This window comes from Sander lucioperca, chromosome 11 (genome assembly GCF_008315115.2).
Source record: "Sander lucioperca isolate FBNREF2018 chromosome 11, SLUC_FBN_1.2, whole genome shotgun sequence".
Taxonomy (NCBI): domain Eukaryota; kingdom Metazoa; phylum Chordata; class Actinopteri; order Perciformes; family Percidae; genus Sander; species Sander lucioperca.
This window is the reverse complement of record NC_050183.1, coordinates 26,787,260-26,811,112: the sequence shown is the minus strand read 5'-3', so window position 1 is coordinate 26,811,112 and position 23,853 is coordinate 26,787,260. Positions and strand designations below refer to the sequence as shown.

Below are 23,853 nucleotides of genomic sequence, written 5' to 3'. Positions count from 1 at the left end.
ACCAGGCATCACAGTGGGAAGCGTTGATGGACAGACAAGTATTACGTGTATAATCAGTGTTGAACAAGTGCTGTATAATCCCACTTACCTGACCAGTTCATAGGTTTCTCCCAGCAGAGGGTTGAACGGTTTACCAGTCCGCTCCCACTGGGAGGCCACAGCGGACACCGCAAACGCAGCCACACACTGTCAACAGCACATAAGCACACACTCCAAGTCATACACACCCAACTCAAAGGTATAATCCAGTTAAAATATGGCTGTACTTGAGACAGTTTTAGTAATTTGCACATGATATGTACAGTGATGTTCCGGAGCTGTGGCCGGCCTCAACATCTCCTCATGGCCTCCACATCTTTTGTAGTTTTGATTTAGGCATACACCTTGTGCAAAACACACACGTGCTCTTATTCATCCATACATTCCGTACACCACTGCCTCCTGCCATATCTCCACACCCCATCTTATTATACTATTGATTAACTAAATACATTTGGCTTTTGGAAATTTTGTGTGGGTATAGACTCCCTTTTGTACCAAGCCTAAGCCGAGTTTGTACCAGAGCGTACTACCTTCATTCTCTCAACAGAGTCTGAGAAGGAGTTGGCCTGGTGGATGAGATAAGTGTGCTCCATGTACTCTGTCAGACGCTGCAGGAAGCTGAGCGGTTCGTTGAAAATCACTGGCATTGTGATCTTGGAGAGTTCCTAAAATCGACAAGAAGAGGACCGGGTTTCATTACAGAGGGAAAGCAATTCATTTCACACAGCAATCCTTTGAAAGTGTAACATTTATGCTGAGTGTTAAAAAGGCCCGAGAAAATATTGGTTTTCGAACATGTTGCAGCCTACTCGTGTCCGGATGTCATTTGTACAGTATGTTGCTTTGGAAAAAAGTGTCTGCCAAATGAATTAATGTAAATGTAGTGTCGTATCTACTGTAATCTTCTCTGGTTCAAAATATAAAATGACGCTTATATAAGATTAATAAGAATAAAAGGTTTTTGACATTCCATATAGGATTATGGTGTCTAAGCTCTTTCCTGGTCTAATCTGGAAGTACAGAAATGTACACGGTAATGCTTTACATGCTGCTCAACACATTACATTTTTTTTTTTTTTTTTATATAGACCAGGAGTGGCCAACCAGTTAGGTATAAAGAGCCACAAAAAAAAACGCACCATAGCAAAAAGCCACACAACACATGCACGTCCACACTACAACAGCAACAGTGTCTTCCAGATCTAATGACAGTCATAATACATAGCAGTTTTCATAGTTTTTTTTCTCACTTAGATTGACTCAGTGGGAAACCTGACAGTCTTTGTCATCCACAATCCTTTTCAGGTCTTGCTTGAACTCGGTTGTGGCCACTCGAAGAACTCTCTCACTCATTTCTCACTAAAGGGGCTTTCAAACAATCAGATTCAGCAGTGAAAGGGTTAACGGGGAAGGTGATCTGTGGCCGCTGTTTTTCCTCAGGTTGCAGAATCTGTCCTCAAAACTCTGCTTCATTATTTTCCATTTTAAAATAATTGGCAGATGTATTGGCAGATGCATTCAAATGTGTTTTTTTTTTTTACTTATCTGAAACACTGTATGTTTCAGAAAAGTTAAAAACAACAATAAACCAATGACAAAGCCCCCAGCCACACAGGAAGAGCCTCACAGGAGCAGGCAAAGAGCCGCATACGGCTCAAGAGCCACAGGTTGGCCACCCCTGATATAGACTGTACTTTGCTGTGAGAAAAACGCTACTGTTAGCATGGCAATCTGCTCACAATGGTATACATGTAGGTATGCTGTTTACAGCTATAGTGCGTAGTTTCTGTCTCCCCCATGAGGAATTCTAAGTGATGACAACAATTGTCGGTGCATCCACATGACACAAGTCGCCGGACGACACCAATTTCTAAACACAGCCATGCTGAGAAATACAGAGAGAGTTGTGTGGAGCTGATGGTCTTAATTAGCTTTGTAGCAACTCATATAGCAACGGCTTGAATGTAACGGACGTTCATTAATATAAAAAATGTTACGCACTAAAGCTTTGACATGTTCACCATTTAAACCTGCAATAACTAATTGTTTGACCACTTTAGGGCTGCAGAAGCAAGGGTTAGCCCTGACCACAGCGTTGACTTATTATCACCTTTGAAGTTCATATTGCGAACTTGTTAGCAAACAGTTGTTTATTTACACATCCAGCAGTTATGGAGGAGTATTATTATTCATTTGGAGACGTGTGTCTGTCCACAATTTTAAAAAGTGAGATTTCCATGTCTTTTTTTATTATAAAGCATGTTGAGGCGCTACGTAAATACTGTGAAAGTATCACAATGCTCAATCCACAGAGAATTGCACACAGCCTGTATTCAGAAACGGTGACTTTAAACGAGCTCCTGGGACTTCGGTACAGTTGTGTTGTCATAACTATTGTTTATAAAGTGCCGCTACAGTGCCGTTACAGTCATTCCCTTGCTGCAATGGAGGCGCAGAGACGCCAAGAGCGCATGTTCCAATCAGAACATTCGGGAGGGGGGCTTAAAGAGAGAGGCGCTAAATCAATCCGAGGGAGAATACAGGTATATTCAGACAGACAGTATGAGAAAAATAATGTTTTTTGAACATTAAAGTAGCCTATGTAAACATGTTCTAGTAAAAAAAAACAAATACAAGTATAAACCTGAAAATGAAGCATTATATGGGACCTCAAAAAAAAAAAGAAAGTCCAGTATTCACTCTTTTAGCTCTGTTTTTGGTCTCTACCAACCCCTGAGCGAAATATCTAAATGCTCCACTATGTTTACCACCTAGTCTCTAACTTTTTCTGTCTGCAGTTTGGTGTTGAGCTGGTAGTGTACAGTGGGTTTAAACAACTTTTTCACTGAAAACAGCTGCGAACGGTACAGCTAGCATGACTAATAAAACAATACATGAACATCATTCTCACCATTCCAATGCAGTTCCTCAGGATACTCCAAATACTGAAGTCATTTCTTGAAAACATTGGTGCAGGTAACCTGGTCCTAGAATCACACACACACACACACACACACACACACACACTGTTATTAATTCTAGAAGGTTTGTTTGATACCTGGACTTTGTGCTAGTGCTCTAAGAATAGACATTTTACATTAGACTAAATAACATATCAGACATATAATAGCTGCAGGCATCATATCTTATTCAAGTGAATGTAGTCAACAAAAGCCTGTAATGTATTATGTGACATACTGGAACAAAGCCCAGAGAGAAAATCAACACCGGTATCAATGGTGGTGAAAAGCCTTGGGATCATCCATCAGCACTTATCTAACTGCTCAGTAAGTCCAACAGAAACAACGGAACTATTTTGAAAGGTTTACAGGTTGGGGTTAGGATAATATACTTAAAATCCCAAGAATATAACATATAAGCCATGTAAAAAAACAACAAGTAGGGCAATATTATAATCAAATTCTAAATGTATCCAAATAGAACGAATTGAACCCTGAAGCAGAGGGATTAGCCAACATGAGAACTAGATCATACTGCAGACCTGATTATTGCATTACACTGTGACCTAATCAATATTTCACAGCTCCAACACAGAGCTCACTTCTTTCAATAAGCCTCTTTCTTTTTCCTTCACCAGTCTGGCCATGGCTAAATTATTCACACTACAAAGTGGAAAGACCCGAGGGAGGACATTAAAAAAAAAAAAAAAGACCATACTCACAACAGGTTGGGAAATAAAACATCCTGACATGAATGCTATACTACAACAAGAAATAAACAGTCTGCTAAGAGGAGAGGAGCGCTTTGTTGAGTTTGTTTCTTTTGATGAAAGGTGGATAAAAGCGCAGGGGGTCAGCAGCCCATTTACGAAACTGTGGGGGCGTACAGCACCGCTGACCTATGCTTTGTGATCCCGTTGGGTTGAGTCTCGTCCTTGTCACCATGGTGATCCTCCTGGAACATGCCGGTGGGGCTGCTGCAAGGGCTGCTTAATAACATGACAGAGCCTTCGTCCTCGTCAAAGGAATGGCTGGCCACCGTCTCAAAGCCGCTCAGGGAGATCTCCGAGTCCGATTCTGAGATGGACACATGAAGTGCAATTCATTCACTTTTCAAATTGGTAGTAAGGGAATATAATGATCTGTAAAAGGCAAATTGTTTATTCAAAGAGGGATATAATAAGTAAGGGTTAATGACCGACGCTGTGTCCAATCTCAGGAATTAATGGACGACGGGGAGGCCAACCGGAGTCCATTAATTCACGATAATGGGCCCCTTGAAGGGAATTAACCCGCTTACACCATGTTCACTTACCAATAAACATTTTTTAGACCATACATTTATATTTTCATGTGTTTTAAAATCAAAATCTAAAGTTTTTTTTCAAACAATAACTCTGTTTCACTGGTAACACCTGAGGGTTTGACTAATACCTGGAACAATCATTCCCATCGCAAAAGGTTCTTATGCAATGGAAACATTGTTTACTGCTCCTAGCCTAGAAATCTAGACCACCCTAGCGGCAGCAAATGTAATTTGCAGCCAGGGTCGTCTAGCAACTCTCTGTTGGCTTGCGAGCTGGAAAAACCAAACTCTAGTCAGGCCAATCACATCGTGTATAGAGTCGGTGGGCGGGCTTAACATAATGACGGCAGAGTTGCGACGGTTGAATTCCCTGCTACTTGAAAACAAAGAAGATGGCTGCTGCTGCTGGCGAACAGCGGTCTTTGGAATCGGCTTTGACCGCGACTCTGGAAGACTTGGAGTTAAGCTTTTCTTTGAGAAAAGAACAAAGAACGGCACGGCTCTGCTTGGTTGTAGCGCTATCCTATTGCGTGTAGAGGGAATTTGAAAGACAACCATTTATCCCGCAACTTGGATTGAGCACTGCCAATGGTGAGTTCACAGACCCAACATCTCGATGTGGGTCTGGCTTGTCAGGCTATACTGCTCCAGTAAATAGGACAGACCCTAGATACGACCTGGCAATGGGAGATATTCCTAGTCCTTTCAGCTCGTTGAACCCTTTGGCTCAGACAGCTACGAGCCGGAAAGCTAACGCTATGCTGGCAAGATTCAAAGTCAATAACATTGCATATGGTTGAAAATGTCCTTGTCCCCAAATCAATAAAGACTTTCACGAACAAATGACACACCAAGTGTACTGTCGGACGCAGCCTGAAGTAGAGTGCTGAATAGCGAACGGGATGTGAGATGATCGCTGTGATGCAGTAAAAGTAAGTTCAGTGGGGCAGCATAACTTAATTCTTTTAGCTTGTGTGTTTGCCATCCTGTGGCGATAAGGCACTGAAGGACTACACTCAGTGTTGGAAATAACATTTTCATAGATTATTATGTTTTCCCATTTAATTTATTGCATTCATTTAGAACGGCAAACAGTCAGATTTACTACGTAGTAGGTGTCCCATATCACATTTTAATGGACATCCTACAGCCAATCAGAATCGAGTATTCACCCAGACCATGGTATAAAATGAATTATCCCGTGCCTGTGGGTATCTTTTAGCGTCTGATAATAAAGCCAGTGCCCGCACATGCATGATAGCAATTAAACCTCGACAGATCAGCATATCAGGGTCGATATGTTGGCCTATATTAGCTTAATGCTAGTCTCGCTTTGCCAGACCTTCCTCCACAGCCCTGCGGAGGAGTGTTTGATTAGTCCACACAGCATTCTTGGATAGGAGAAAAAAGTGCTCTGGTTTATTGGCATTGCTTTAAACCAATCCCAATTGTCACGGGTGGTGCTAAGCACAGGGTGCCGCTGCAAAATAGCCTCAGGAAGAAACTTGTTTTGGTGGAACGTGTACGTTCAAAAGTCGTGCAACAGAAAACTCAGATTGGACAGATAGTCTAGCTAGCTGTCTGGATTTACCCTGCAGAGATCTGAGGAGCAGTTAACCATAGTCCTCAGAAATCCACCAGAGTATAAAATTCCAACACAAATAAAGAGGAAGGTAACTGACATCCGGCCGAAAAGAGTGACATTCGGCGGAATTTCCGGCGGCAGCAGAGCAATCCTGGAAGTGGCTTAATGCACATAATGCAGTGTCAGTGTATTCAGTATGTCGGACAAGAAAAAACAGGAAATTACAGTTCAAAAACGCCAAAGATTTGTCTGTGAGATAATGTTGAAACCATGTCACCATTTCATGGTTTGTCCACCAGCGAACGGTGACAAGTTAAGTTTTCAACAGTAAAATGTCTCGCTCAGGAAACATCTTGGTCAGTCGTTTTTTTTTTTTTAAAGCAACAACAAAGAAATCCAAGGGATCCATATCAAGATTGTTTATGTTAAAAAAAAAGTAACTCGGATCGGATTTTTAAAACTCTCGAGTCAAGTCATATTGTGTTATATATAAATAAAAAATGGAATTGACTTTAAACGCTCACATATTTAAATGGGTCCGGTATGAAAAACCCAGTATCATTCGGACTGTAACAACAAGACTGTGTTAAAAGTGAGAAAACATACAAGATATTGTCTCACTTCTACTTTAATATGATTAATGCATTTATTATTTATTTATGTATCTATTTTAGTATACATATACTGTATATACACATTACATATATATTTGTTTGTTCTTTTATAGTTTTGCGATATAATTAATTCATTATGGACTGCTATATAAATGAGCAGACAAATCTATAATATCTTGTTCATACAAAAATTGTTCAAAACAATCATGCTCTGCACCAATCAATGCAGATCTCCCATGCAGCTCAGCCTCGACACATCCATCTTAACTGCCTTTCAACAATAGAACTGGTCACATAAGGTGTCAAGACAATAGCATCACATTTTGTTGCTACAGATGAAGTTTAAATATATAGAAATAAAAAGAAGTAGGCCTACACACTCCTCCATTTTCAAAACAATCCTCAAGCATCAGTCAGTTTGAAAATGTTACTACGCCATGCAGGTTCCTCACACCAAAACACTCGTTCATGTGAAAAGGCTTCAAGTTATTTCAACACAACCAGGCAACACTTGCGCTTACGTCACACTTGAGGAGCGGCAAACCAAATACCAAAGACATTGACCGGCAGGAGAAAAGTATTCCAGTGTCCTGTAGGTGAATGACAGAGCAGCCAGTGTGAGTGGGAGCTTGTCACAGAATCTCCTGCATCTCCCGAGGGGGTTTGAGAACTTGTCAACTCACCAGACACGGCGTCGTGGAACTCATCCTCGCTGAGGGCACTCCGCGGCGAGGATCCCTTGACGACGGATTGCTCAAGTTCGTGGTGCTCTGTGGCGAGAGTCTGCAGCGCTTCGGAGAGGATCTTATTCTTCTCGACCTCTTGCTCCAATTTCAGACTGCGCACCTGAGATCGCCACACACACACACACACACACACACACACACACACGCACACGCACACAAAGAAAAAGAAAGAGACTAATCACTCATAGAAACATGTCATCTTCCACATTTGATAACAGACAAAGTGTTTTCATGGCTACCAACATTTTATTCAGACTCTCATCACAAACGGAAAAAGGCAAATGTGTGTGACTATCAAGACTGTGAAGCAAATTAACAGCACGCTGACTGACTGACTGATCCTCCCATCTGCACCGTCCTATCATTATCAGACCCACAGAGAGGGACATAGATGGAGCTGAGAGGGACGCGCCGTGTTTATCTGTAATGGGGGACAGCTGCCTTGACGCGGCCGTCTCAAATGACCTGCCAGAGAACATGATTCCCGCGGAGGAGAGGGGCTCAAATGACGGCTAATGGACTCAGGTATAAACCATTAGCCAAACCTCCCTTTACATTAGTGTTTATAATATGAAGATGTGATCATTTTTCAGCTGTACCTTTCTGAACATCTGCTTCCATTCAAAGTCTGACAATGTGTAAATAAATAGTAAGTGTAGAGACCACAAAAAAGGCAGTGTTTTACTGTAGACTGTCAAAGAGACAGAAGAGGGACAATTGATGGTAAATGATAATCCACAAGATGGTAATCAGGACCAGAGCAGGCAAGGTGACGTGTGGAGAAAGTCCCATATAATGACAGACTACAGCCATTATTGCAATACACTGAACTCACTCCATAGACAGTAAAAGAAAGGCTGTTTCTCCAACTTCGGTCAGTTACAAGGCAGGATTAGCCGGGAGACTTCTTCTAAACGAGGGTGCACATGTAAGTAGTTCTTTTGTAGATTATGGTGAACTTGTGTGTGTTGTAGCAGCGCTTTGCCATTGAGAACGAGGTAGCATGCTAGCGCTAGCATGCTAACGGTTGCGCTTAGCCAGCTCGTTTCGGCTAGTGACGTAAAAAGCCGTGCAGATTTTGACCAGCTCACCCGGAGACTGAAGGCAGGACACATTCAGAAACCTGTATCTCACTCTAAACAGCATGGATGTTTTTATTTTCATTTGTATGCATGTGGAAGCACCAGAGACACAAAATAATACTCCAAATCCCCGAAAAAGTGATTTTTTCATAATATGGGCACTTTAAAGAGGAATTTCCTACACAATACAGTGCAAACCAGAACTGCAGGAGCTGTAAGCAATTCAGTGTATTTCCTTCGCAGACCCCGCTGTTTCATTCATAATGCATACCATTGTGTGTAAACCCCAGATATACTGTACACATTTGACTTATTCCTATAGAGACCAGGCCTATTCATGGTGAGAGCTCTGACATCCTGTGCAGCCTTTTATCGTGCGCACTGCCTTTGCAGATCACAGTTCAAAAGGCTGCACAGCTGAGCGCTCGAGGCCTGGCACAGGTGTAAACCATGAAAGCACTGGACCGGCTGTTAAACTGAGAACATTCAGAACACCGGCAGCTTCTAAATATCCCCGCAACTATGTCGTTTTGTGAGAAGTGAAAAGAAAGCTGTGTTAGTGAGCATGAGTGTGAGGAGAAAAGAGGACAGGAAGAAAAGATAAAACATTGTAACTGAGACCGACTTCTGCCAATATCTACTGGTTTTGGCTTTGGAATTTTAACAATTTTGTTCATGTCTTTATGTCCATGTCTATGATTGAAAATGCAGAACGGCTGTGCATAAAAGAATCCGTGAAGGAGAACACCCCTTGATTTACATATTCAACAACTCAAGTGTGCGTTCATCACTGCATACAAACACTGCGCGGTGCATCAAAAGCAGCTGCACTGCTACATATCACTTTGAACAATCAGCAGATTGTAATTCTTCAGCCAGAGCCTCCTGCGCTCAAAGCCAGAAATGGATCTTATTATGTGAATCACCATGTAAACGCTGTGTTTAGTCAAGTGCTATTCTAAGTTTGACATTATTACAGTATTGATGTACAGGGTTGGCACTTACTGTGAGCTATAAGAGGTGCCATATATCTTTTTTCCTGGAGCAATGTAATCTATCCACTGAATCCTTCCATTATAATCAAATCCATTGAATCACACACAAAGAAAAAACCCATCTGACAGTTTGTAATCACTGCGCACCACTGGCTGCTTTCATAAGGAGGTGTGAATTGTGTCGCCGCTTTCTTATGAAACATGTTCTGTTTTTACATCTTATTCATTAAACAAAAACAAAAAAAAATCACTATATATGCGAGGGTCACAGATTGTAAGGATCTGGTTGATTACAGCATTTATAGTCCACACGTTTTTTTTTCCCAAAGGGTCAGGTCACTCAAATCAAAAAGAATGTACAATATATAAATATTTTTTTCTTACTCAGCCCTCAGTTACACTCGAGATGTATGTGTCTTGGCAGAAACAATGTCCGCAGATATTCACGTCCGTTTGATTAAGTTGGCAGCAAAAGTTTCAGAGCTGAATATCTTTAAATATCGGCACATAACAGCCAAAACATATCATTTGAGTGAACCTTTTTATTGAACTTTTATTTAACTGGGAAAGTCATAGCCAAGGAGGGTTTTGTACAGTAGATAAGCACGAACCAATTAATGTTACGACGGGTGTGTAAGGATGGCCAAATGACAGGAGGAATAAACAGACAGACAATGACAGAGGAATAAAAAGTGCAGTGGTGTGTTTTTGAAAGAGGCATTTGTAGCAAACCGGACAGCAGAGTTATGTGGAGCATCAAGCTTCTGGAGTGCACTCTTGCACTCATCACCATAGTCTTACAAAGGGGTGTCAAACATACAGCTCGTAGGCCAGAACCGGCCCGCCAAACGGTCCAATCAGGCCCACTGGATGACTTTGCAAAGAGTGACAATTGCAGAGAGGTGATTAATTCGAATTCCAAATTTACCACTTTCATCTCAGAGAAAATCCAAGTTCTTTTTCTCTTAATATCACCCCTCTCTCCCAGGTCCGTAACATTATTTTTTTCTTCCTACAATGGCCTTAGAACGCTGTCGTAGCAGAAGCAACTTGCGTTCGCCAACATCAAGCTGACAAGAAACTCTGTGCCAGATAAAGTTTCTCATCTTTCTGGAGTAATTTACTTGTATGGCCCACTTGAGATCAAATTACGGGTATGTGGCCCACAAACTAAAATGAGTTCAACACCCCTGGTCCAACATGAGAAGTATTGTCTTATATCTGTGTTCTGCTATGGGTTGTGAAGAGTAAAATGCTGATAATCAATGGTACAACAGACAAACACTTCACACAGGCATTCACACAACGACACAAATCTGTCCTGGGGGAGCTGACACGTACCCCTTCCTGTCTGGAGAGGAGGCTGAGACAGACACTGAGACTGGAACTGGTCTCCCTGGACAACTCACAGATTTCTTGCAATTTCTGCGGCAGGGCGGAGGGAAACCCTGAGAGGGACAAACGCATCGATGAAGAACCATTAGCACAAAGTAATGGGTGAAATGAAAAAGTCAAACAAGCTGCTTAAAAAGCAGAGGAAACTAACATGAAGGTCAAGCTGTTGAGTGTTCATTTTGTCTCATGCTCTCAAGCGAGCCTCAGAAACAGATGGTGCAGACGGCAGTCTATCAATACTGTGCATTTCATTCTGCCTGCAATGCTTGTCGTTTTAATCATAAGGTTTTCATTTCCACTCTTGACTCGTTCGGCAACACTTAATAATAATAATAATTGCACACCATGAAGAATCATTAGGATCAATAAATACGTAATTCATCATTTACAAAGCATTGTTCCCACATTAACACACATTAGTTTGTAATATATAAACACAGTTATACATGTTTTATTCTTAATTAATAAACTCATCTATAATGTGTTTAATGATTGTTTTTTTATGGTGATGGATTCACCATTTCTAAATTAAGTACATTATCAATTACAAACCAGTTTTTAGGAGTTCATATAGAGTTTATATATAGATGAGCTTATTAATCAAGAACAACTTTTATAAATGACATACTAATGTGTATTAATTAGGAACAATGCTTTATAGAGAGGCGAAGTCCCTCCCCTTCCGGTGAAAAAATATGAGCGGTGGTGAACGGGGGAAGACAAATAATGATCCCGTTTGAATTGAGCCATGAATTACACATATGATGTTCATCAGTTTAAAAGAGTTTTCCGAGTCAAGAAAGTCTCAGTTGGGGCGACCTGTAGCTCACCCAGTAAGAGCGTGTCCTCTGCAGCGGCCCAGGTTCGAGTCCAACCTGCAGCCCTTTGCTGCGTGTCATCCCCTATCTCTCTCCCACCTTTCCTGTCTATCCGATGTCACTTTCAAATAAAGAGAAAAGCCCCAAAAAATTATAATAAAAAAAGAAAAGAAAAAAGAAGTCTCAGTTTATTGTTAAACTGTTGAAGTATAAGACTGTGAAAATACGTAATTAGAAATACTACACACTTCAAAGTCGCATGGATGACGTCTCGCTGAAGATACGATGTCTGCGTGTATCGTACCGGGGTTGTAACGTTACTCACACGAGCAGGGGATCTCGCTCCTTCTTTCGCTTCTCCGCTGATATAACTTCACTGGATACAACACATCAGGTAAAATGGCGTTACATGTGCACTAAACCAGTGATGTATATTGTGCGAGACGAGTTATGTAGTTCACTGAGCGGTTTAACACTAAACTAAGTAGTACTACGTCAAACCTACGGCAAACTGACACTTTCTTCAGTTGAAGAATTATATTTTAAAGTGCTCATATTATGCTCATTTTCAGGTTCATATTTGTATTTAGAGGTTATATCAGAATAAGTTTACATGGTTTAATTTTCAAAAAACACTTGTACTGCACATTGCTGCAGCTCCTCTTTTCACCCTGTGTGTTGAGCTCTCTGTTTTAGCTACAGAGTGAGAAATCTCACTTCTGTACTATCTTTGTTGGGAGTTGCACATGCTCAGTAGCTAGGTAAGGACTACTAGCCAGTCAGAAGCAGAGTATGAGGGCGTGCTACGCTAGCAGCTAGGTGAGCATTATAACGTGTGTTCCAAAGTGACCACGTTTGTCTCTGAAGTAAAGGCTGGACTACAATAGAGCTGTTTGGAGCAGTTTGTAAACAGTGTTTTCTGTTGGAGATGGTAAGTCCCTTTAGGATGGACTTTGGGCTTTTTCACTTTGTAAACCTATAACGTGCACAAAAAGATATATAACACAATAAAGGAAAGGGAAAAAGCCAAAAAGCATAATACGAGCACTTTTAAATTGACGTACATTATATTTGTAATCCATGGCTCAAATCAAACGGGATCATTAAATGATCTGTCTCTCCCCTTTCACTACTATGTATATTTTAATTATTAAGGTCCCATGAGGTCCACTGGAAGGGGAGGGACTTTGCCTCTCTATAAATGATGAATTGAGTATTTACACATACTTAACTAATGCTTCAGTGCATTGCAGTGTGTAGTTATTATAACTTGAGTTACTTGAGGTTTCTCTTCTGTTACATATATTACAATTTATAGAAAACAAAACTTAATTGCCAATACTTTCTGCCAGCCCGTCATTTTTCAGCATGGACAGGAAAGCTTCCACTCCCTCCTCCAGTTTCCTCTGGCTGGCCTCGGCTGCCTGGTTTCAGAGAGAGGAGAGGAGACTACAGATGAACAAAAGCAGCGCAGGGTGGGAGGACCGGAGGGCTTTCTGGCACAGCACAAACACTACGGATCAGTATTCTGACAAGCTGATTATGGATTTTTTTGTGTACAGCCACCTGTAGCGAGTCGGTTAGCTCCCCGAGTGAAATCCCTTCCTCCTCCTCCTCGTCCTTCTCGCTGCCCTGCTCTTGGGAGCAGTAGTGTGTGCTGTAAGCTGAGTGCTCTTCCAGTGCGTCCAGCCATGCCTGCAAAAAAAAATAAAACGTTATTGATTTATCTGAAAAGCATGACCATGGAAATATAAGCTTCTACTTTAATTTCAGTTTTTGAGATACTGACGTTCAAAGTTTTCACAACCTAAATACCGTAGCAAAACTTAGAAAAGTTCTCTTTTATTGGTCAAAATAACAGACACCCTGAAGAAGGTATTCTAAATATATAATATCAAAATCTATTTTCTAGATCAGGTGGATTGCAAATAATTTAATCAAATAAAATTTTATGGGCATTTCTGCATGATAGGACAGCTCAGACATGATAGGGGAGAGAGGGGGGGGGGGACATGCAGGAAAACTGTCACAGGTCGGACTCAAACCCTGGACCTTCTGCATCGAGCAATAAACCTCTATATATATGTGCACCTGCTCTACCAACTGAGCTAACCGGCCACACAAATAAAACCTTTTAATATTGAGAACTCATCATTTTTTATCTTAACAAGTGTCTGATTCAAGGGCGGGGCTAGAAGGGGGGCATGGGGGGCATGGGGGCCCAAAAAAAAAAAAAAATAATAATAATAATAAAAAAATAAGATTGGCCCCTCCCTGGTGCCCTGCCCCCCACAATCCATTGGGCATAGTACTGTCACTTGGCTGCCTGTTCTGCCAATCTTCCCAGCCCTTGTCACATGACCAATCAATGTTTCCATGGTGACTATCCAAAATCCGGATACCATGGAACCATCACTGGCTTTTTTTTTTTTTTTTTTAAGTGGCAGACTGAGCTTATAAAATATGTGTTTTGTATTTGGATATACAATTTGTTTAAAATAAAAACAAGTGACATTAAAAATGAATGTGATATTTTATGTGATGTTTTATTTAACAGAATTACATAGCTGTGTTATATCCTATCCAATAGTTCCTATATTTCTAAGCAGATTTTCTATGCTGCATTCTGATAAAAATGGAGCTTGATTGGTTCTCTTGTGTTCATTCCGAGCACTGATTGGTGCTTTACAGGTGGAACATTCAAGAACCAAGTTAGAGAATGACTTTGGAGATAAAAAGCCAGTTCAATTAATGCATACAAGTAAAAATAGACCTAGACAAAATGTTAATAACAGCCACAGGAGACATTAAACATACTTTTCTCGTTGCCTCTGGGTCGTTTTTAGGTGATACTTTGAAGTGATGCACGCTGTCATCGAAGCACTTGATGGTAAAAAAGCAGCTGTCTTTGGCTCGGACCTGGAAACAATGACATCAAAAACATTCAGTGGTGCAAAAGTTATACTCAGCCAAACTCACCACAGTGGTAAAAAAAAAGAAAAAAGGGGAGTAATTATTTTAAGTGTGCTTACCAAACACTGAGCATTTGTGAGGGACTTGCAACTTTGTCTTCTGACATTGGCATCTGCGTCTGACCTGCGTGGCGGAGAAAGAGGCGAAGTCTTTTCTTTTGCAGGCTTACTTCAATGTTTGACACAATGACACATTTTCAATGGTGAGCCAGGAAGATAGAATCTATCTTCCTGTCACTTCCAGCACCTTTCTAATCAAAAGTGTGCAGTACTTTCATTTATCTGGTGCTGACATCTTATCACGTGTCCGATTCAAGGAACACAAGCATAGCCAAGGTGAGCGACGGCACCTACTGTTTGGAGTACCAGGATAAAACCCCATCTTGAACGACGACCCAGTAGGAGCGCCAGCCAAAAAATCTGGAGCTCTGCGGGATGAAGCACAAGAGAAGAATCAGCGGTCTGATTTTCATTGGTTTCTAATATTATTCAGTCTGCTCTGATTTCAATGGTGGTACAATTTATGTTATTTAGTTAGTTAGTTAGTTAGTTAGTTAGTTTAGTGTAATAATAATAATAATAATAATAATAATAATAAATAATTAATTAGTTTATAAATTTAGATAGCTTATACTTTGTCAATGGTTAATAATTGTTTTGTAAATCTAAAAACATTATTTGGATGCTATTATGAAGTTGGAACGAATCCTTATACAAATACGTTGTTAATTAATGAATAAGTGGTTTGTAAAAGCATCAAGTAACATTCATTTGGCCCTATTACATATTGTTTTGGTGATCTATAAAAAAGATGATTATTTGATTATGTGTGCACTGTTAACCCTCCTGTTGTCCTCAGGTCAAGTCTGACCCATTTTCAAAAAGTTTCTATATCAGAAATTTGGGTTTCTTTCAACCAAATTGTCAATAACATGGATGGTTCCATACAACAAGTAACATAAATGATCAGTTCACTACTTTCATTGAATTTGGGTGTTTTGTTCAATTTTTATAGCATTTGAAGAAGAATTGAGAAAAGAACGTTGAAAAACGTGACAAAAATGTTGAAAAAAAATTCAAAAAACGTGGGGAAAAAACAACAAAAGTAAAAAAAAAAGCACATAAAAAGAATCAACAAAAACATAGGAAAAAGTGACCAAAAACTTTGATGAAAGTAGAGCTGGGCAATATATCGATATTATATCGATATCGTGACATGAGACTAGATATCATCTTAGATTTTGGATATTGTAATATCATAGGATAAGTGGTGTCTTTTCCTGGTTTTAAAGGCTGCATTACAGTAAAGTGATGTCATTTTCTGAACTTACCAGACTGTTGTAACTGTTCTATTATTTGCCTTTACCCACTTAGTCATTATATCCACATTACTGATGATTATTTATCAAAAATCTCATTGTGAAAATATTTTGTGAAAGCACCAATAATCAACACTACAATATCGTTGCTGTATCAATATCGAGGTATTTGGTCAAAAATATTGTGATATTTGATTTTCTCCATATTGCCCAGCCCTAGATGAAAGTGACAAAAAACGTTGGGAAAAGTGACAAAAACTTCGAAAAGAAGTGACAAAAACATCGGGAAGGAGGCCAAAACGTTAAAAAAAAGTTTTAATTTGAAATTCTGACCCAGAAAAACAAAAAGTTGCATGGTCGACGGTAGGACAACACAAGGGTTAATAGCTGTAATGCACACTGTAGCGTTCTCTCAGCCAGCACACAGAATCATTGCCAGACTTTACCTTCCAGAGGAGTCCCTCGTACTTCTTGACATGGCGGGTCATACCCTGCAAGGAAGAGATGAGAAACACGAAGGAAGTCAAAAACAGATCACAGAACAAATCAAAAATAACTTAAGGAAGCCGACTATCAGCTGAGCACTCACTCGATGAACGTTGCCCTCGAGGATCAGTTTGATTGCTGTATCACTAGCCAGGTCAAACACTGTCTGGCCTGTGAGTTATGATGGGCACACAAGACAAGTGGGGCTTTAGAACAACAGAATGCACGTAAACAAAGGGAGAAATATACTGCTGGTATTCAAAGGTCAACAACAACTGCTATAAATTTCAAGCTGTAACATCCAAACCAGCCCCAGCTTGTGCCTCTCATGTAATCATAGTTTTTACATTTCTTACATTGTTAATCACGTTTGATTCACAGAAATAACCACAGTGTTGGTAAAAAAGAATCAGAGGTCAAACTGAATTACTGCAGAAATGATAGCTGCTCACTCAGTCAGCTGCTATTACTGCTTGGGTGAAGGAATGGAGACGGTGTGAAATGAGTCAAAACTTAAAGCCATACTGCGTAGATTCTGTCGGCCACATGAGGAATTCTAAGTAATGACAACAAAACTGTCGGCGCGTCCGCATGATACAAGACTTCCGTGATCGCGCACGTGCTTCTGTGCTGGAAAGTCACTGGACGCCACAATCTTCTGAACATAGTCATACTGAGAAATACAGAGAGAGTTGTGTGGAGCTGATGGTCTTAATAAGCTTTGTAGCAACTCATTTGGCAATGGCTTGAATGTAACGGATGTTTATTAATATCAAAAAGTTACGCACTAAAGCTACACTATGTAACTTTTCCCTCTTCGGTCCCCCTACAGGTTGTCTCATTGGAACTACAGCCGCGCGAGCTGTAGTTCCAATGAGACAACCTGTAGGGGGACCGAAGAGGGAAAAGTTACACAGTGTTGCTTTAACACCAGAGGAAATATGTTTTAGTACAAGTAGCTGTCTTAGAAAAATGTGAGATGAGAGTGATGTTGAGTGAGATGTATGGTTTGTTAAAGGATAATGCTAGAGTTATTTATTTATATTATTTATTTATTTATATATTTATATATTATTTTTTTCTCACTGATATTTTTTATTATTATGGATTATTGTCAAAAATCCTGTGAGAAGACTTAAAGATGCTCTAAGCGATGTTGGGTGACGGCACTTCTTGTTGACGTTCAAAGTATTTTCAAACAAAACGAGGCTAGATCGCCCCTCCCTCCTCCTCATCCCGTCCCCTCCCCCTCCCTTCCGTGCACTAAGTTAGTTTTCATGGGAATATGGGAATGCAGAATATTGCCAGCCGTATCCTTTAAAGATAGGAGTCTTTCATGATTGCCAGCTCTGGCAAATAGACCTTTTTCACGGCAGACATGTTGACATGTCATAGTAGGAAAAGCACAGGTGTATTCAAACCCATTAATGATGGCTACATTCCACTTAGGAGAGGTCCTGGTATTGTGCATGCTGACTCACTGAACCAGCTTACTGGGACACTTGATGGAATTGAGCCGTCGTTAAGGTTATCAATTTCAGCTGTGCTTTTCCTACTATGACAAGTCAAAATGTCTGCTCTGAAAAAGGTCCATAAGTCTTACCTTTCTTGTTCTTGATGTTGGGGCTGGCTCCACTTTTGAGCAGCTTCAGGGCACACTGCTTCTGGCCTCGATAGGCTGCCGAGTGCAGCGGAGTGTTACCCAGCAGGTCTGTGCAGTTGATGTCTGGGGTCTTCTTCCTGCTGAGCTGCAGCGAACACACAGGACAAAAACAAATGGGTTGTCTGTTGCCAAATGTCCAGCGGGTCTTTATTATTTTGCTAAAAACTCTTTGATTTCTCACTCTGTGTCCAAGAGCTGGAATATTTAAGGCTGCTCAAAACTTTCCTATCAGTGTCCATTTTTTTTTCAGAGCCGTTTCCTAATGAGGTTTTCATGGACAATTGTGTTGTTGTCACTGAGATTTGAAGGCCGTAGTCGACTGTATACCTGTCTGGACTTGTAAATATGTGGCGATATCAGTGTATATCATGCTAACATGCTAACACAGTGACAAACAAAGTGACAGGCTGACATTGCCATGCCTATAGGTCTGCCGCTAGCGTGGCTAATAAATCTGAATTGAATTTAACACATAGAAACAGTGTTGTAGTCGAGTCACCAACTGTTGAGTCCGAGTCAAGTCTCGAGTCCCTAGTCCGAGTCTGAGTCACCAAAGAAGAGTCCGAGTTGGGTCCAAGTCAAGTCAACACCACCTGTGTTCGAGTCTGAGTCGAGTCACGAGTCCAGAGAATAGCAACTCGAGTCAGACTCAAGTTTAAGTCCAGGACTCGAGTACTCCATCACTGCCTATTACACATAACAGTAGTCAGAAACTTTATCTAATTTCCAAGTCCTATTTCATAAATGCTCATGTCCGATTTCATAAATCCTCGAGTCCAAGTCATCAGTGCGTGAGACCAAGTTTGAGCAACGAGTCCAAAGAATAGCGACTCAAGTCTGAGTCAAGTCACAAGTGCAGAGAACAGTGACTCGAGTACTCCATCACTACATAGAAATATTCCCTTTTACCACTATAGTAACTGAATAACTTTGCCCAGGTTAGCAAAGGACTTTCCACACTATTATTGGTCAAAATGTTTCTGACTACCACTTGATATCTTTGACAGTATTTGATCAGGTATCAGCATCTGGCACTCACCAGCTGAGTAAGAGTTGACATGTCTCCTTCTCGTGCAGCTTCCAAAAGTTCCTCCTCCAGTTTCCTCTCCTCCGTTCTCTCGGCCGCTGGCATCAGTAGAGCGATGCGATTTACAAGAAAAAATGGAGGATGATTTTACAATCTGTACATTATATAACAACTTGTATGTTGAAATATTATTATATAATATAACATTTATTTAATTTTACCGTTAAATTAGATAGACAACACGTCTCTCTTACCTTCTAACATGCTTCTGATCTCGGCATTTTGAGTGACATCTTTGGGAATCTGTGCTGTCCCATTGATGACAGTAGCACATGCATCATAGTGCAGCAGCAGCATGACAACCTCCTGATCAATATGTGATTGATTGATTGGTTGGTTGATTGATAGACTGACTGAATAGATGAATAAATGCATGCACAAAACCATACTATCAACAAAGAGACGAGAAGAGCAGAGAGAAACTAAAACTCTGAATGGAAAATAGAAGATGCATTGAGATACCTTTCTTCCTGTGAAGGCAGCTTTGTGCAGCGGTGTGTCTCCAACATTATTGGGCAAGTTAACATCCGCCCCGGCCTGCAGGGGGTAACAACAGATGGGCAACACACACCTGTTAGCCATGCAGTTATTTCAAATCTAAAACAATCATTTTTTGTATAAGTTTTTTTTTTTAATAAACCCTACTTTTAGTAATTCCTCCACCACATCTTTGTGTCCAAAGTAACAGGCCAAGTGAAGAGGCGTCCATCCCAGGTTAAATTTCCTCTTACCTGAGAAAACAGGTGCATACTGTGTTACACCACACACAATGATTTTTTTTTTTTTTTTCGTAAAGTGGGTAACACTTTACTTGAAGGTATCTACATAAAAGTGACATGACACTGTCAAATCTTTTAAACTGACCTTTGTCGATTTGAAATGAAGACAGATTCAGCAACTGTATGGCCTATTTCTCACTTAAAATGTTTTCAGAAACACGTTTCGGTGAACTATTTTAGTACAATATGAGATTGTGAGAATTTCCGGAGAAAAACCCTAACTTGTCATGACAAAAACCGAATGACACTTAATGACAGAAGTGTTATGTCATAAACGTTTATGACTTGTTTATAATATTTATGACACGTTCATGACAGTGTCATGTCACTCTTATGTGGATACCTTCAAGTAGAGTGTTACCGTAAAGTGTTACTCATGTACCTCTGCAGTTTATGTTGATGTGCATCTCTTCCTTTATCTTGGACACGAGGAGCCTCTGAATGCCTGGCAGATCCCCGTTCCGGGCGAATAGCAGGAACTGCTCCTCTGGCTCCAGCTCCTCCATGGACCCCTGCAGAGGAAACGCAGGAAAGAAGCAGCGACGGCGCAAAAAGATGCTTTTTATTTCTGTGACTCAACTGTATTAAAAAGATGCTTTCAGAAGGACACGTGCACCGACTCTCTGAAAAGAAACCCAGTGTCTATAGGAAGTTTATATGCTTATTACTAATCATTTAGAGCTAAATTGCAAGAAAGCTGATGAGCCTGTAGGTTTCTCTGTAGAGGCAATTAGGCACTGAGTAAAAAAACTTTACAAGCAAAACACTTATGCAAAAGATATATATATATATATATATATACTGTATATACACTCACCTAAAGGATTATTAGGAACACCATACTAATACCGTGTTTGACCCCCTTTCGCCTTCAGAACTGCCTTAATTCTTTGTGGCACTGATTCAACAAGGTGCTGGAAGCATTCTTTAGAAATGTTGGCCCATATTGATAGGATAGCATCCCCCACACCATTACACCACCACCACCACCAGCCTGCCCAGTGGTAACAAGGCATGACAGATCCATGTTCTCATTCTGTTTACGCCAAATTCTGACTCTAACATCTGAATGTCTCAAAAGAAATCGAGACTCATCAGACCAGGCAGCATTTTTCCAGTCTTCAAGTGTCCAATTTTGGTGAGCTCGTGCAAATTGTAGCCTCATTTTCCTATTTTTAGTGGAGATGAGTGGTACCTGGTGGGGTCTTCTGCTGGTGTAGCCCATCCGCCTCAAGGTTGTGCGTGTTGTGGCTTCACAAATGCTCTCTGCATACCTCGGTTGTAACGAGTGTCAAATTAGATTTGAGTCAAAGTTGATCTTCTATCAGCTTGAATCACTCGGCCCATTATCCTCTGACCTCTTGCATCAACAAGGCATTTTCGCCCACAAGACTGCAGCATACTGGATGTTTTTCCTTTTTCAGACCATTCTTTGTAAACCCTAGAAATTGTTATGCGTCAAAATCCCAGTAACTGAGCAGATTGTGAAATACTCAGACCAGCCCGTCTGGCACCAACAACCATGCCACGCTCAAAGTTGCTTTAGATCACCTTTCTTTCCCATTCTGACATTCAGTTTGGAGTTCAGAAGATTGTCTAGACCTGGACCACACCCCTAAATGCATTGAAGCAGCTGTCATGTGATTGGTTGATTAGATAATTGCATTAACGAGAAATTTAACAGGTGTTCCTGTATATATACAGTATATATACGAAGATATGGACGAAGATGGATGGAAAACCGAAGCAGCAGAGGCCGAGATATCCTGACTTACAGTCAACAGTGTTGGTTGAGCTCCAAGAACACCGGATCCTACATTTCCCACAATGCAGCTGGACTGTGTCTTTCCATTGCCTGGTAAACACTCACCTCTTTCAAACACTACACCTCAGGTGTATAACAGAGGCTTTCTGCTAAAAAAATGTGTCCAAACCCAAGCGAAATAAATCAAAGATGACATCACGGTGACAGCATCAGAGTTCTTTTCTCACACATTATACAACAGCTTCCAGTACTCTCTATGACGGCTAAACTGAACTTGATTTTAAAAATCAGTGAAGTGCACCTTTGAAGTGACTCTTTAAATCTCCAGAGTTTGGCCTGGGGAAGTTGTCTCGGGTTACATTTCTTCATGAGTCATCATCTCTCATTGTTTAGGACACATGAGGAAAAAGTCACAAGAGTCTGTTTTGTCAGACAGTGAGAAGAGAGCAACTGTCAGAATTATTACAAAAGGTAGTAGTCACCAGACTAGCTTTCCAGGAAGGAAACAAGTCCTCCCTTTCCCCTTTATACACTCTTAGTCCACATGACGTTCTGTATTTGCAATAAAAAAAGTTGGCATGCAGAGATGAAAAAGACAGCTCTTGCTTAAATGTTATGGAATGTCACATGGCTATGACAAAGAATTAATGAACCACATCGACAACACAAGACAAGAAAATCTGATGTCTGCAGCCTGGACTGGCACTGGAACTCAAACAGGTTTACCTGGGCTTAAAAAGCATGTGACACTAACTGTTACTCAGCCTGTCTTTCTACTATACACTGCAATCACCGGGAAACACCTGTAAACTATATGCAACAGCATAACCAGGATATATGCAGGGTTTTCTTTGAAGTTTCCATTCTTAATATTTAAAATCCTGTTTGAATTTGTATTTTTATGTATTCATTATGATGTCTAATCTAATCTTTTTTTAATAAACCAATTATCACTTTTCAGATTAAGAATTAACATTGAAAACATATAATAAAAAATACAACACATTTAAAAAAAGAAAATAGACACATTTCCCCTCTAAACTTGTCAGATGGTTTCATTTAAATAACAGTTTGAGGCCCAAAGGCGTCAAATGATCCAATAGTTAAAAAAGAAAAGTCTTGAGAGAACTCCAAATCAATACTAAAATCAATACAAATTTGTCCTGTGGAACTTTTTTCATAAATCATCTCACAACCCCTCAGATTTATGACGCTTTTGAGGGGGCATGACCTGAGAACCACTGCATCAGTATCAACAATCAATTAATGTAATAATAATAATAATAATAATAATAATAATAATAATATTATATCAGTCACAGGGCTTGTTCTCCTGCAGAGTATTTTTTACTTTTGATACTAAGGTAATAATGCAATAATATATTATTATTATATAATAAGATTTTGAATGCAGGACTTTTACTTGTTATGGAGTATTTTAATGCACTGGCACTTTTAATTAGCCTAAGTAAAGGATCTGCCTATTTCTTCCACCCAGGGGCGATTCTAGGATCAGAGCTTTAGGGGGGGCTCAGCCCCTAATGAGAATGCGACACGGATACAGGGCCTTGCAAAAGTGTTAACCCCCCCCCCCCCCCTGCTAAATCAGTAATTTCACTGGATAACAATTAATATATGTATTTATTATTATAACAGAGGATAAATGCAAACTATTAAACATATGAAAAAACTACTAAAATCGCCACTGCTTCCACTTCTTGTGACTTTTACTTTTCCGAATTCCACAGAGTGAACATAATAATTGTACTCATTTGGGAGTTTAATATATATATATATATATATATATATATATATATATATATATATATACCACTAAAAAATGTCTTGTTGAGCTTAAATTCAACCAGTTGTATGCTAAATTTGTAATGTCAAATCAGTCTGAAGTGATGCCAGCTGTGACCAGGTGACATGATGTGAAGCTGCTGTGTGATTAGAATAACACTTCAGCAGATAATAATGATCAGAAAACAGGATCAACTTACTGTAGAGTGAGCCAGACACACTTACTGCTCCAGCTCTTCCAGCCCTGAGAAGTCTAATCCAGGTTGTTCAGACAGCTGTTCTCACGCAGGCCCTCTGTGGAGCTGCACGTGAAGTTTAAGCCCCTCGGAGTCGTTTCCTGCCGCTACTACAGCGCGGCGCGCATCGTCCGGCACATCCCGCCGTCACTCACACATCCCCCGGTTATCGTCTTCAACCGAGGCCGAGATGACCGATG

At 40.4% G+C, this 23,853-nt stretch overlaps 1 protein-coding gene across 9 annotated transcripts in view; it reads right to left on the bottom strand.

Annotated features, from left to right (window-relative positions):
• Positions 1-23,853, bottom strand: part of osbpl1a (oxysterol binding protein-like 1A) — a 34,030-nt gene that overhangs the window by 10,076 nt on the left and 101 nt on the right. For 3 of the 9 annotated variants that reach the window (XM_036007142.1, XM_036007147.1, XM_036007143.1), the window contains 20 exons: positions 23,618-23,853; positions 20,232-20,361; positions 19,716-19,801; positions 19,533-19,607; positions 19,265-19,376; positions 19,023-19,108; positions 17,924-18,068; positions 16,424-16,491; positions 16,281-16,325; positions 14,870-14,943; positions 14,576-14,639; positions 14,361-14,462; positions 13,110-13,238; positions 12,886-12,967; positions 10,672-10,778; positions 7,191-7,353; positions 3,902-4,079; positions 2,954-3,029; positions 573-707; positions 89-186 (listed from right to left, as the gene is read on the bottom strand). The exon at positions 23,618-23,853 is cut by the window's right edge. In XM_036007142.1, the coding sequence (XP_035863035.1) occupies positions 89-186; positions 573-707; positions 2,954-3,029; positions 3,902-4,079; positions 7,191-7,353; positions 10,672-10,778; positions 12,886-12,967; positions 13,110-13,238; positions 14,361-14,462; positions 14,576-14,639; positions 14,870-14,943; positions 16,281-16,325; positions 16,424-16,491; positions 17,924-18,068; positions 19,023-19,108; positions 19,265-19,376; positions 19,533-19,607; positions 19,716-19,801; positions 20,232-20,355 (1,949 nt within the window). In that variant the 5' untranslated portion in view covers positions 20,356-20,361; positions 23,618-23,853. Of the gene's footprint in view, positions 1-88; positions 187-572; positions 708-2,953; positions 3,030-3,901; positions 4,080-7,190; positions 7,354-10,671; positions 10,779-12,885; positions 12,968-13,109; positions 13,239-14,360; positions 14,463-14,575; positions 14,640-14,869; positions 14,944-16,280; positions 16,326-16,423; positions 16,492-17,923; positions 18,069-19,022; positions 19,109-19,264; positions 19,424-19,532; positions 19,608-19,715; positions 19,802-20,231; positions 20,368-21,915; positions 22,035-23,617 lie in introns of those variants that run through there. The other 6 variants (XM_036007146.1, XM_036007148.1, XM_036007144.1 and 3 more) reach the window with 6 other exon arrangements.